This window comes from Artemia franciscana, chromosome 15, assembly GCF_032884065.1.
Source record: "Artemia franciscana chromosome 15, ASM3288406v1, whole genome shotgun sequence".
In the NCBI taxonomy this organism is placed as follows: domain Eukaryota; kingdom Metazoa; phylum Arthropoda; class Branchiopoda; order Anostraca; family Artemiidae; genus Artemia; species Artemia franciscana.
Window position 1 is genome coordinate 815809 of NC_088877.1, and position 14563 is coordinate 830371.

Genomic DNA, 14563 nt, shown 5'->3' on the forward strand with positions numbered 1-14563 from the left:
ATGATTACCATACAAGTTTTATAAACTTCTGGTTCTTTGTTTATGCGCTTTATTTCTTTTAATAAAACGCTTTTTCTCTCTAATGAATAACATAAAAGTGTGAATTTTCCCATTTGTCTTTTATTGTATTAAAATATTATTTTAACTTAAAGTGAATTATAGTTACTTAACAGCCAATTGCAAGTTTTGGGTATCTTAAAAGTAACTTAAAATGCTGGTGAAAATACGAAACAACTGAGGGTTTTATGACACAAAAAGGAATAAGAAAAGCTTTGAAGTTGACACCATTTTTAAACAATTCATAAAATTTCAATGCAAGAGAAATTGGACTTTGGTGCTGTTTTTTGATGCGGTTCATTGTTTTTGACAATAACCGATTCATTCATTGGTATAATAGAACATAAATCACAGAGTAGCGCACAAATAAATAAGCATACAATTAGACGAGGAAATTTATGATCACACTGTTACTGATTATAATTTGTTTTAAAGTGAAAAACCACTGAACATTTCAGGAAACTAACTATTTAATTTACCATAATTTACTACTTGCTGCAAGAACACTGTGTCAATAAACAACTGAGCCTTTCAGGAAACTACCTGTTTAATTTGCTACAAGCTATTCCTTGTGGCAACACAGCAGATTATGCATAGCAACACTGTCCTCTATGGAAATGCCGCGAGTGCCGCAATGCCTTGGTAACAGGTTAAGCTGATATTCATATCAAATATCTTGACAATGCCTCTCATTACAGGGTCTGACAAGTTTGTTCGCCAGAGCCCAAACTAAATTACCAGTGTGACGAATTTCACAATTAAAATAAATAGCTAAGTAGGAAAATTATAATAAAACTGACAATTATGTTCTCCGGTGGAATAAAACTAAAAAGCAAAATGGTCATGAATTTGATATTGTTATTGTAGTAACTCCGCGTAAAATTTTTTATTGATCCCTAAGAAGTTAAATTGATCAACTGGAAATCAAATTCCACCCATTTAATATCCTAAAAAAGTATAAAAAACATTAGCGAGGTTATTTTATAAGAAAATGCACAATTTCTACAAATTGAAGCAGCTTTGAAACAAATATTCTTTCGATAATCGATGTTTACGTCAGTTATATAACGCTGAGAAAACGAAAGGATAAAACAGTCAAGTGTGTTCTAGATAAATTAGTTGTGACAGATAGTTGTTTCATTCTGTGCTCATAGCACATGCTTACTGAAGTTCCTATATAGTTAAAACAGCAATTAAACCATGAAAAAACTGAAATAGTTATGCATAAAGAACAAAAGTTAAAAGATACTGCAACTACTTCTAATTAAAGTTCGTGATAGCACAGACTTGCGTGAGGTCATAAAAGGTCCACACGTTCCTCTTCCAAGCCTGCTCAGAATTCCATGTTCAGAAATTCTGTCCAGAATTTCCCTCTTCTTATCCTTTCTTAAGACGTTTTTACTGGCAATAAATCATTTGCAAGACCTTTCCCGATTTCGTTTAAGAACGCCTTCTTTTTGAGCCTGAATGTCAATTACAGAATTTCAAGCATTCTATACATTCATCCTTGCTGGATTTCCAGCATAATTTTTAGAATCCTATTATTCTTCATACGTGAATCGTAACCTAATGATCTTAACATTGGTCTTATTATGGCCCTAGATGATGGAACTTAACCGTGTTTTTTATTTAGCTTATTGTTTGATGCACGGTCGTCCAGACGAGTTTCTCATGACTATTCTCAGAAAATTCCTCAGAAAAACATCCAGCATATATTCCTCGTTTGTTAAAAAAATATGAATAAGGCTTCGTTGTTAAGTCAAAACTTCAAAAGAGGAAACTTACCATTAATGCTGTTAAAAAGATCCTTAAGGGTACTATTTGTTTCAACGACAAGCTTTCTATTCATCCAACCTACGCTTTCTGATTCTGCCAGTAACGGTTTTCTCTTACTTTCATCTTCACTCGGCTGCTCTTCTGAGTCTTGTATCTTGCCATTATCGGCAGCGCTGTTCCAGCTCCAATTGTCACTCTGACCAACCTTGAAGAAAAATAGTGAGCTTATAGTGAGCTTATACTTCGCGTCAATGGGAAAAATTACAAGATACTCTGGAGTTATAAAATTAACCAACAATTTAAAGGCAAGATCCAAGGACACCGAAAACAGTTCCTTTTATTTTATAATTACTTTCGACTGTTGTCCAATAACCTTTAACTTAGCTGCTCAGACTGGTCTTATCACGTTTAATGGTCTAGGTTGTTCATTTCTAGTCTAGGCGTTATGGAAGTACTTCATACGCTTTTTGTAAACAGACCACATGGGGCGTAAAATTGGAGCGACTAGTCTTCAAAGATGTTATTAAGCACATCTGGGTCTTAGGTAATACCATAACACACTTGTAACGGTATAGTACATTTGTACGTTACGTAACAGGGAATGATTACTTTTGGTTGTTACATAAGAGAGAATGTTTACCATTGGTTGTTACATAATAGGAAATGCTTTCTTTGGGTGTTACGTAATAGGGAATGTTTACCTGTGCTAAGGATGAGGCAATCTTACGTTATTTGGTAGATTTATTGGGAATAACGTAATGACAGCGCACATGAGGGATGTTATTTAACTGTGGCGCGCATGAGAGTATGACGTAATGGCGACACAAACATGGTATGTTACGTAATGGAAGTGCAAATATGTAGTGTTACGTAATGGAATTACACAAATGGGTGTTGCATAACAGTTTAACAAATTTTCCTTCAGGATTTAATTTTTCTCTCAAGATGTTTTTTTCTTTTCTCAAGTCGTTTTTTCTTCTGGATTTCATCCAGAAGAAAAAAAAGCTAAAAGCTCCAAAGCTAAGAGCTTTTTTTTAGATTTTATTGTCTTTCAAGCCGTTTTTTCAGGGAACCTTTACAATCTAAAAATTTTGTCCGCACTAGGATTCGAAGGAGATTTCAAGCCAATGGAATGGAGCGCTAGTGAGGTGGACTAAAAAAGCCTTTATAATATAATTATTCGGATAACATTTTCTGTGTCGTAACCTATTGCACAGACGGGGGAATTCCGTGCCCTGCTTACTAGAATGATTAAATTGATCGTATGTTTCCAAGCCTTTCTACATGACAGCGCAAGCATACCAATGTTATTGATATTCGCTCCATCAGACACACCTGCCCATTACATTGTTATTAATTTTCTAACGTGACCTAGACAGGTGAAACTAGCTATTGAATCAATGAGATGTTTCTCATTGATATTTCATTGCGTAATGATTACGTATTGAAGATTCGTCTAGGAAAAAGAAATCTAAAGGACACAAATTGTTATACATAAAAAATATTCATAAGAAACCACTATAAAATCATAAAATCACAAAACCAAGAAACTCAACAAATGGAAAAAAGTGTAAAAAAAGCTGATATAGCAACCCATTCTAGGGAGGGAGGGGTAAAGGGTTGATATTAAAGGTAAATCAGTTCTATTGTTCTATTAGACGCACCTGAAAGAAAAAAGAGACGCATTTTTCATTCCTTTTTTTGCGAGGATTTAATGAAAATAACACGTTTCATTGAGCCACGGCTATGCATATTCACCCACTGTAACAATATGTGGTTTGCCCACCCTAGCAAGAAATTTCAAAGGGGGGTTGTTATTAAAGGTAAATTTATGCCATACTAAGAGGTATTTCCGAGAGATATTAAAGAAAAACATCATTTCTATTGGTCTATTAGACGCACCTGCAAGAAAAAGAGACATTTTTTGTATTCGGTTATTTCTAGGAGGGTTTAATGAAAATGCCACGTTTATTTGAGCCAAGACTATGCATATTCATGCCACCGTGACAATATGTGGGTGAATCACCCCCTTGCAACCAATTCAGGAGGGTAGGCTTGTTATTAGAGACACAGTTTTTGCATTTGGTTATTTCTGAGAGGTTTTAATGAAAGTACTACGTTTCTTTGAGCCAATACCATGTACATTATCACCACCGTGACAATATGTGGTTGGCCCACTCTAGCAAGCAATTCCAGAGGGGGGAGGAATGTTATTAGAGGTAAAATCAAGCCATATTTAGATATATTTCTGTGAGTTCTTAATGTAAAAGCCTCGTTTCTATTGCTCTATTAGACGTGCCAGCATCTTACATTCCTTTAATTTAAATCTTGATAACAGCAAAATCCCATTTTAAGGAATGAAACATGCTATCGAAAAAAAGAGATAGAGTTTTTGCATTCGGTTATTGTTGAAAGGTTTTAATGAAAATGTCACGTTTCTTTGAGCCAAGACACATTTCAAGTCATCGCGATAATAATTGACTGGCCCATCCTAGCAAGCAAACCCAGCGGCGCAATTGTCATAAGAGGCAAATTTAAGCCATATTAAGAGATATTTCCGGCAGGTCTTAATCAAAATACATTATTTTTATTGCTCCATTGGATACACCTACCTGTTACATTCCATTAATTTAAATCTTGATACTAGTAAAGTCCAATTTTAAAAATGAAACAGATTTTTGCATTCGGTTATTTCCGAAAGGCTTTAATGAAAAGGCCACATTTATTTGAGCCAAGACTATTTATATTAACTGTGGCTGGCCCACTCTAGGGAGTAGTTCCAGAAGGGGGGATTGCTATTAGAGATATAGTAAAGCAATATTAAAAGTCATTCCTGGGAGGTCTTACTGAAGATGCCTCGTTTCTATTGCTCTATTGGATGCGCCTGTCTCTTACGTTCCATTAATGTAAATCATGATACTAGCAAAACCACATTTTAAAGTGAAACTTGCAAACAAAGAAAAAAGAGACTTATTTTTGTATTCAGTTATTTATGAGAGGTTTTAATGAAAACACCACGTTTCTTTGAGCCAAGACTGTATATTCAGGCCACCTTTGCAATATAGGGCTAGCCCATCCTAGCACGCAATTCTAGAGGGGTCTGGGTTGTTATTAGAGGTAAATTTAAGCAAATCAAGATTTCTGGGAGGTCTTAATGAAAATGCCTCGTTTCTGTTGCTCTATTATATGTGCCCTACCTATTACATTCCATTAATTTAAACCTTGATACAAGAAAAATCACATTTAAAAAATGACGAATGCAAACGAAAAAAAGCAACTGATTTTTGCATTCGGTTATTTCCGAAAGATTTCAATGAAAGTCCTTCAAAGGTTCCAATTTTTTGAGCCAAGACTACCGTGGCAATATATGGGTGTACCAACTTAGTAAGCCATTCCAAAGTAGGTGGTTTGTTAATATAGTTAAATTTAAACCAAATTAAGGGATATTTCTGTAAATCTTAATGAAAATGTCTCGTTTCTTTAAGTAGGTGTTAGATTTTCAGTCCCCCTCCGTCAAAAGATTCGTTTAACACTTTGAATATTAACTTTAGGCTGTAGAATGTGCTAGTCCACGGCAAGTCTCGTCACTATGGCAAACTATGGATGATACACGGAGCCCTCTGGAACCTTTCATCATTCCTAAGAGATTTTTTCAGATTTATTCATAAAAAACATGCCTTAATTCCTTTGGATCGTGTTTTAGCAATACCCTGTGCTACCAGCAGAGTGATACCCTCATGACACTTCATGCCACCGTGGCAGACTATGGATGGCAAACGACGCCCTCTTCCACCTCTCGTTATTCCTAAGACATTTTCATGATAAAATATACTTTAAATCCATTGGATCATGTTTTAGCAAGCCAACCTAAACGTAGTTCACCATGACAATTCACTTCACCATGCCACACTATGACTATCCCTCTGGCACCCCCTAGTCATTCCTAAGACATTTTCCAGATATTTTCTTGTTCAAGATCATACTTTGAATCCATTAGTTCATGTTTTCACAAGCCATTCTAAACGTGATACACCTTAAAAATTAATGCAACCTTATCACACTACGACTGGCCCTCTGGCACACTGCCACCTTTCGTTATTTCAATGGCATTTTTTCAGAAATTTGTAAATGGAAAATATGCTTTAAATCCAATGATTGTGTCCTAGTAATCCACCACCAACATTATATCTCTTTCCCCCATGGCAATTCACGACATCGTGACAAACTATGGATGGCACACGGTACCCTCTGGCAACCCTCATAACTCCTAAGACTGTTTTCCTTAGGTATCTTCTTGATGAAAAATAGGCTTTAAATCCTTTGCACCACAGTTTTGCAAGCCACTCTCAACGAGATAAATCATGTCAATTCACGCCCTTTTGACAAACTATGGAAGGAAAACGGCCCCCGTGGCACCCCTCAATATTCCTAAGGAACTATTATTACCTCTCTGGCACCCCTCAACATTCTTAAGACATTTTCCAGATACTCTTTTGTTAAAATCATGTTTTCAATCCATTGGTTCACTTTTTTTGTAAGCCACCCTCAACGTTATACACCGTCAATTCCCGCCACTGTGCCACACTATGACAACCCGTGGCGTACACTATCATGCCTAAGGATTTTTCAACCTTTTCCCACAAAAAATTTTATAAACTAAAAATGACCATTGTTTTTTATTGAAATAGCGGAAACATGCCATTTCAATGTTAGATTGCAATGTTCCATGACGATTCCAACCCTGTTGGAACTCAATGGCTAGCATATGGCACCCTCTAGCGTGCATTATCATAGCTAAGGCATTTTGAGACTTTTCCTGCACAAATAACGTTTTAAACAAGAAACGATCATTCTATCCTAGAAAAAAATTGACGACAGCATGAAAGACAACGGCGGGAATATGATATCCACTGGCATGTCTTATCACACCTAAAGCAATTCTAGACATTTTCTCATCCAAATAACCGTTTATACTAGAATTGATCATTGAAACTTATAGGAAAATTCCCAATGACGTTTCTTCTGATGAGTCCTAGCAATTGACGCTAGCGTGGAGTGTGGCACACAACGGCTGGCATATGACACCCTGTGGCTTGCATTATCACACCTAAAGGATTTTCAGGCGTATTATATATATATATATATATATATATATATATATATATATATATATATATATATATATATATATATAATATATATATATATATATATAAATATAAATATATATATATATATTTGCTAAGATATGTTTTTACACTGAACTTAATTTAACTATGATGATGATTTATTCTTCGTGAAATTAGTTATAATTATTTTTCACTTTATGAAACTGGTTATATGTTGATTTTTTGTCTGTGAAACTTGTATTTTGATTCGTTTTATTCATAAGACTTAGGGTGTCTAATTTTTTTTTCGCGAAAAATAATACCTATTGGTTTTTGGACGTGAAATTTGTTGCATGCCGATTCATTGTTCGTGAAACATAATGTAAGCCGATTTTTTTCTTCGTTAAACTTATTGTACTTTAATTTTCTCTTCGCGAAACTTTTGGTATTTTTATTCTATCTTCACGAAAGTGTTTTTATTGTCATTTTTCTTCGTAAAACTTGTTGTTTGAAACTGGCTGTATTTTGATATTTTGTTCGTGAAACTTGTTGTATGTTGATTTTTTGTCATCGTGAAACTTAATGTATCTGGATTTTATTTTTCTTCATAAAAAAATAATGCCCATTGGCTTTTGGTCGTGAAGCTCGTGGCTTGCTGATTCATTGCTCGTGTGAAACATAATGTATGTCGATTTTTGCATTTTGCTTTTCATTCTTAATTGTATTTTATGTTAATTTTCCTGTTGGATTTTATATTATAATCATTAAATTTGTTTTATACTGATTTTTTATTCGTGAAAATTGTTGCATGTTGATTTTTTTCTTCATGAAACTTCGTGTACGTTACTTTTTTTCTCTTCGTGAAACTAGTTCTACGTTAATTTTTTGTTGATGAGTGTTGATGATTTTTACGTTAAACCTGTTGTATGTTAAGTTTTTTCTCGTTTAACTTGTCGGACTTTTAGTTTTCTTTCGTGAAACTTGTTGTACGTTGATTTTTTCTTTCGTGAAATCTAATTTATCTTGATATTTTTCTTCGTAAGAAATCTTGCATGTCGGTTTATGTTCTTAAAACTTGCTGCATGCCGATTCATTGTTTGGAGAAACATAATGTATGTTGAATTTTTCTTGGTAAAACTTTTTGTAGTCTGATTTTTCTTCGTGAAACTTGTTGTATGTTAATTTTATTATTTCAACAACCTGTTGCATTTTTAGTTCTTCGTCATGAAACTTGTTGTGTTTGTCTATTTTGACTTTGAAACTTGTTTTATCTTAATTTTGTTTTCTTTGTGAAACTTGTTGTATGTTGGTTTCATCTGTATGAAAATTATTGTACGCTAGTTTTTGTTCGTGGAACTTGTTACAAGTTGATTTCTTTTTCTTCGTGAAACTCCGTATATGTTGATTTTTTGCTTGTGTTTTTTCATAAAACCTCTCGGAAATGTCCGAATGCAAAATATCTGGTCCTGATAACAAGCCTCCTCTCTGGAATTGAGTACTAGGGATTGGCTCAGCTATATACATTCACGGCATTGTGAATATGCATAGTCTTGGCTCAAAGAAACATGTTTTTTTTTCATTAAAACTTTCGGAGAAATGTCCGAATGCAAAAAATGTATTTCTAATAACAAGCCTCCTCTTTGGAATTGGTTAGTAGGGGGTGGGCCAACCACATATTGTCATGGTAGCGTGAATATGCATAGTCTTGGCACAAAGAAACGTGGCATTTTCATTAAGACCTCTCAGAAACAACTCTTAATATTGTTTAAATTTAACTCTAATTACATCCCCCTCCTTGAAATTACTTGTTAGGGAGGTACAGCTACTAAATTTTAAGGTGGGGCGAATACGCATAGTCTTGGATCAAAGAAACGTGGTATTTTCATTAAAACCTCCTGAGAATAACGGAATGAAAAAATATGTCTCTTTTTCTTGCAGGCGCGTCTAACAGAGAAATCTAAACGATACATTTTCATTAAGACATCTCAGAAATAGCTCTTAATATGACTTCAAATTACATCTAATATCAACAGTCCTACATCCCCTCCAACCCTGGAATTTCTTTCTTGGACCGCCACCTTTCTTTAATTCACACTTTGTTTTTTGCTTATATTTTATTCTCTATCAGCTTTTTTGCGTTTTGTTTATTCCATTTGTTAAGTTTTATTTTTTTGTGATTTCGTGATTTTACAGTGATTTTTCAATAATTAAAGTTGTATGTATGAAAGTCTACGTCCTTTAGATTTCTTGTTCCAGGACGAATCTTCAATACGTAATCATTTACGCAATTAATATTTAAAGCCAACGCTATGTAACGTCTCACTTATTCAATAGCTAACTCAACCTGTCTATGTCACGTTAGAGACTTATTAACGTTGTAACCTGCAGGTGCATCTAATAGAGCAAAAATCAATAGAATTGGGATGCTTGAGCTCTCATGTGGAAAGGGTTGAAAACATGCAATCAATTTAATAATTCTAGGAAGTAGGGCAGGGAATTACTCTGTGCGTGCAATAGGTTATAACATAGAAATTATTATCCGAATAATAATATTAGACATGATTTCATAGTCCATCTTTCGAGTGGTCCATTCAATTAGATGGAAATCTCCTTCGAATCCTAATGCGGAAAAAATCTGTAGATTATAAAGGCTCCCTTAAAAAACGCCTGGAAAGAAAATGAAATCTAAGAAAAACCTTGAAAAAACGCCTTGAAAGAAAATGAATTCCTGAAGAAAAATGCATTGAAAGAAGAAAAACACCTTGAAATAAAGATGAAATCCTGATGAAAAAATTTCTTAAAATATTATGTAACACCCATATGTGTACCGTCATTACGTAATACCCTAAGTGTGCACTGCCGTTACGTAATATCCCATGTGTGCGCTTTCATTGCGTCATTCCTAATAATCATACCAAGTCACGTAAGATTACTTCATCCTTAACACAGGTAAACATTTCCTATTACATAAAACCCAAAGAAGACATTCCCTGTTATATAACAATCAAAAGTAAAGATTCCCTATCACGTAACGTACAGGTATACTATACCGTTAAAGGTATGATATGGTATTACCTAAGACCCAGGTGCACGTAATAACATCTTGAGGGACTAGTAGCTCCGAATGTAAACCCCCCTTGCGCATGTTTGAAGTTATTATCCCATCATTACTTACAGATGGTATTTTAAACTTTTATATTTTATTTTCTAATGTAGTATGCGTCGTAGGTATAAAAGAACAACAATAAGTTTACTCCTGGGGGGGGGGCAGAAATGATGTAATTTATTCTCTAGCAATGTACCCATAAACATGACGTCAAACATATAATCTTTCGTGTTAATCATATGTTTCTTGTGTAATTTTGCCTACCTCATAGACACGAAAAACAATACAACCATCACTGAGGTATGGATGACATATGTATGCTTTCCGATTATATTCATGAATATGATGTTACCAACATATATCTTTTTTTCGAAAATTAAGGCTCTTAAAAAAATTTCTCAAAGTTCTGACCTGTATAGATCCTTTTTTTAGGCCAGAAAATCCCGGGATGCCAATTTTCCCGAAAAATATGGAGCCGTTTTCGAGCAAAAATACATAAATACATAAATATATACACAATTACTGATCGTTTAAAGTGATATTATTTGTAATTCTTTTATAAATAAAAATTAATTTCTATATAAAGTTATAAATTCTTAATTAGCATCGAGAAAACCGGTCACAGATAATCCCTCCGATACTTTTTAGACAGCCAGGTAACAAAAACCATTCACAGAGAAACTTAATAAGAATATTATTCATAGTTAGACATACGGTTATTAGAATACAAGGAAAACTTTTAAGTGCAATCCTATTTACTAAGAGGGTGAGGGTAAACTAAGGACCCAGGGGCTTTTCAGGTAAACATATGAGTTGCTAAGTCGGTAGTAATAGAAGATGACGATTGCAACCGTAATATTGGAAACTGGAAAATCGTCGGAAACGTTGGAAACGTCGCATGAAAAATCAAATAAAGCTACTCTTTTGCTATTATAGTGTTTCTTCTAACTAGAAATACTGACTACTTCTAGTCCAGTTAGAAATACTTCTAACTTGAAAAGATGCTATGTGCCATATTCTCCAAAACATGGATTTACAGTCCACATCCTTAATCTAAACAAGTTATGTCGATAGGTTCAATTACGTATCTCCTGTCTCTCTGATTCTATCTGGTTTAAATGTCGTTATACTCACCTATATAGCTTAAAATGAAGCTTCTAACATCAAAATATTTATTTTGGAATAAAAGAAATATTTTGAAATAGAGAATTTTGAAAAGTTGAAACTTTGGCAATAAAAAACGAACAGAAATTAATTAGAAAAAACTTTAAAAAAGATAGTTTTTAAAGAAAATTAAAGGTCCTATTAAACTTAAGATCAGAAGAAATAGAAACCTGTAATAACTCTAACTCAAAGCGACCAGTAACTAAAATTAAAGAACAAATAAAACCCAGAACGAACATAAATTAAATATACAATCATAAAAAAATATAACGGGTACAGACATAAATCACATCATCATCATCATCATCATTTTATTTATAGCCCATCACAAAAAAACTGGCAAAAATCCCAGAAAAAGACAGAAAAAATAAACAAAAAACAAAAGAGACAACAGAAATAAAAACATGCTTTGACAACTACAAACAAGGGACAAACAGAAATGACCAAAGATGAGAAGACTTCTGGCATTCGGTAGTGAAATCACAAATACGCTTCTCAATAACCCCAGCTGGGTTTACCAATTGATACTTTCTTTGCAAAAAAAAGTTACTTGTTCAAGTTGGAAGTTCCATTAAAGACTTTGCAAATTTAAAGTAAAGGAGATGAAATTGCTTTCTTTTCCCACAATTAAGAAAAGGCCAAACAGGAGCAAGAGCAAGTAAGTGAGGAACTTTTAGGCTATTAAATAAGTGAGAACGGTGAACTCGAAACGAAACGAACTGGCCGCAGTACCGTTTGTCTTCTTTTCATTGAGTTTTACCTTCCTTTATTGTTTTTAGTCATGGGTGGCCAGTTCGGCTTAAAAACTTTCATACAATTATAAATGAATAAATAAATCTTGAAACGAGTAAAGCTTAAATTTAACATACAAATCAAGCTTACAACGAATAAAAATATTTTACTTCCGAAGCATTAATGAAGCCCAAAACGAGCAGAAATTAAACAAACAATTATAGTAAAATTAAAACCTTGGTCGGGTGAATTTGGTGAAAAATGAGCTCGGGAGGGGGGTTGGCTGCTACGAGAACATTTGGTTTCAGATCAAATGGCCCATCTCCAAATCTTCTACGATAATTTGTTCCGTATGATCACCCCAGGGAAAAACAATAAATAAACACGCATTCGTGATCTTTCTTCTGGCAAAAAATGCAAAATTTAACGTTTTTGCTTATAGGAGCTTGCAATCTCTACAGTAGGATTCTCTGGTATGCTGGAACTGATGGAGATATTTTCGTTAAGATCACTTGATGTTTTAGGGGTATCCCTCCTTTTCAAAAATTGGGCAAACTTTCTCAGGCTCGTAACTTTTGATGGGTACCATTAAATTTGATGAATTTTGCATATTTTGAATAAGCTCCGAAATTCGATTCATTTGATGTATCTATTGTTATCAAGACTCTGCTTCTTAGAGTTTTGGTTACTCTTGAGCCGCATCGCCTCTTACTTACAATTTGTTACCACGGACTGTTGGATGTAGACAGTAGCCTTAAACCCCAGGACGAGCAGAACTTATTCACTATAGGAGGGGGGTTCTCCCCTCCTAAGCATTCCTCGTGGTTGTAAAAGCTTCGGAGGATGCTCATTTGATCATAAATTTAAGGATATAGTGCCTTTTTTTTTTAAAATCTAAAGCGATTGGAGAGCCATCAGCCCCTGTAAGAAAACCTTTTTTTGATAGCTAATCCTTTATAGCCCTTTAAGACATCTTATGAATAATTCGAGATATACATTTTGTTCAAAATATTAAACATATCCATAAGTTTGTATCCAAGAATGCATAGTCCCAGAGCCCCCAGAATATGGACCGTAAATTACACGAACTGTCAATTCTTTAGAGCTATATTTTATAGTCGGAAAAAAAATGAGAGGGGCACATTAGCTGAGAGTCCAGCGGCATAAACTTTTCAGGACAATTTGCTGTAACCGGTTCCTTTGAGAATTGGTTCCTTTGAAATCGTTCCTTCCTCTAGCAAAGAAGGTACGAAGAGGCACCAAAATTTTCAGATTGGCCTGAAACTTACATGAAACATAGGGCTAAGGGAACTCCAATGCAGAAGGAAAGCAAAAACAATATTACTTCCCCTCAAAATGCAGCCCAAAAAAGGTAAGAAAAGTGCCAAAAACTTTTGTTCGATCTTCTTCAAATGGAAGCAATAGCTAAACACCACAAAAAAGTGAATGTGACTGCCCAGGAATGGTATTCTGTACTATTATAGTACTCTATGCCTCTTATTTATGCTGTTGTTGTTTGTTTGTTTTCCCTTTTTTCCTTATCTCTTTTGCTCCGTCTTGTTCAAAACTTTGTATTTTTGTATGTCTGAGTAATGACCTTGTATCGTGCAGTAATTTAAATTTTGTTACGAATTTATGGCTTATTTTCGTGCTTATAATTCCTGTTTGCCGAAGTTGAACCATCCCTGGTCATCTGTATAGGCCCAGTAGTTAAGATGTTCTTGTTGTTTTTTTTTTAGTGTTTGTCTTCGCGCTCAGTGTGTATTTCTTCTTTTTTTTATTTTTTCTTTCATTTATTGCTCCGTCTTATGTTTTCTTTATATGACGGGTTTTCCAATAAATAATAATAATAATAATAATAATATAATAATAATAATAATAATAATAATAATAACATCCTTTTTACAGGCCTAGAGCTATTGGAAAACAATCAGGGCTGCTAAACGCGAGTTTAGAACGCCACTAATCACCGACATATTCTCAGTAAATATCACGAATACATATCAAATATATTATTCGTCAATATGCACACACCTAAAGACAGGGTAGAGGGGGGAGTGACCTTCCGATATTGGTCCAAACGAGCCTACCGGAGACCCTACATTTCTTCTACAGGAGAAAAAGAAAAAGAAAAGGGCAAAAAATGCAGTTTCTTTCAATTTTAATACAACCAAAAAAAGTTCAATTCAAGCTTACCTTTTGGTTTTTAGCATCAATTGTATTGATTTAACTAAGATCAATTAGACCAATCGATTAATTTATTTATGCATTAACAGGAATATGAAGTAAAGAACAGATTTTGTCACTTTTCATTCCTACTCTTTTTTCCGCAGATGGAAAAGTGATTCCATCACTTTTCCCATTTCCTATTCCTATTCTCTTTCCTGCTCTTTTTTTACACAGATGTAAAAGTCATTCCATAACTTTTCCTCTTTCCTATTCCTATTCTCATTCCTACACTTTTTTCCACAGATTGAAAAGTGATTCCGTCACTTTTCCTATTTCCTATTGCTATCCTCATTCCTACTCTTTTTTCCACAGATGGAAAATTGATTCATCACTGTTCCTATTTCCTATTCCTATTTTCTTTCCTACACTTTCTTCCACCGATGGAAAAGTC

The 14563-nt window shown here is 34.3% G+C and overlaps 1 protein-coding gene across 4 annotated transcripts in view; it reads right to left on the minus strand.

Annotated features, from left to right (window-relative positions):
* Window positions 1-14563, minus strand: part of LOC136036678 (glycoprotein 3-alpha-L-fucosyltransferase A-like) — an 89033-nt gene that overhangs the window by 28514 nt on the left and 45956 nt on the right. For all 4 annotated transcript variants that reach the window (XM_065718987.1, XM_065718989.1, XM_065718986.1 and 1 more), the window contains exon 3: window positions 1843-2038. In XM_065718987.1, the coding sequence (XP_065575059.1) occupies window positions 1843-2038 (196 nt within the window). The remainder of the gene's footprint in view (window positions 1-1842; window positions 2039-14563) is intronic.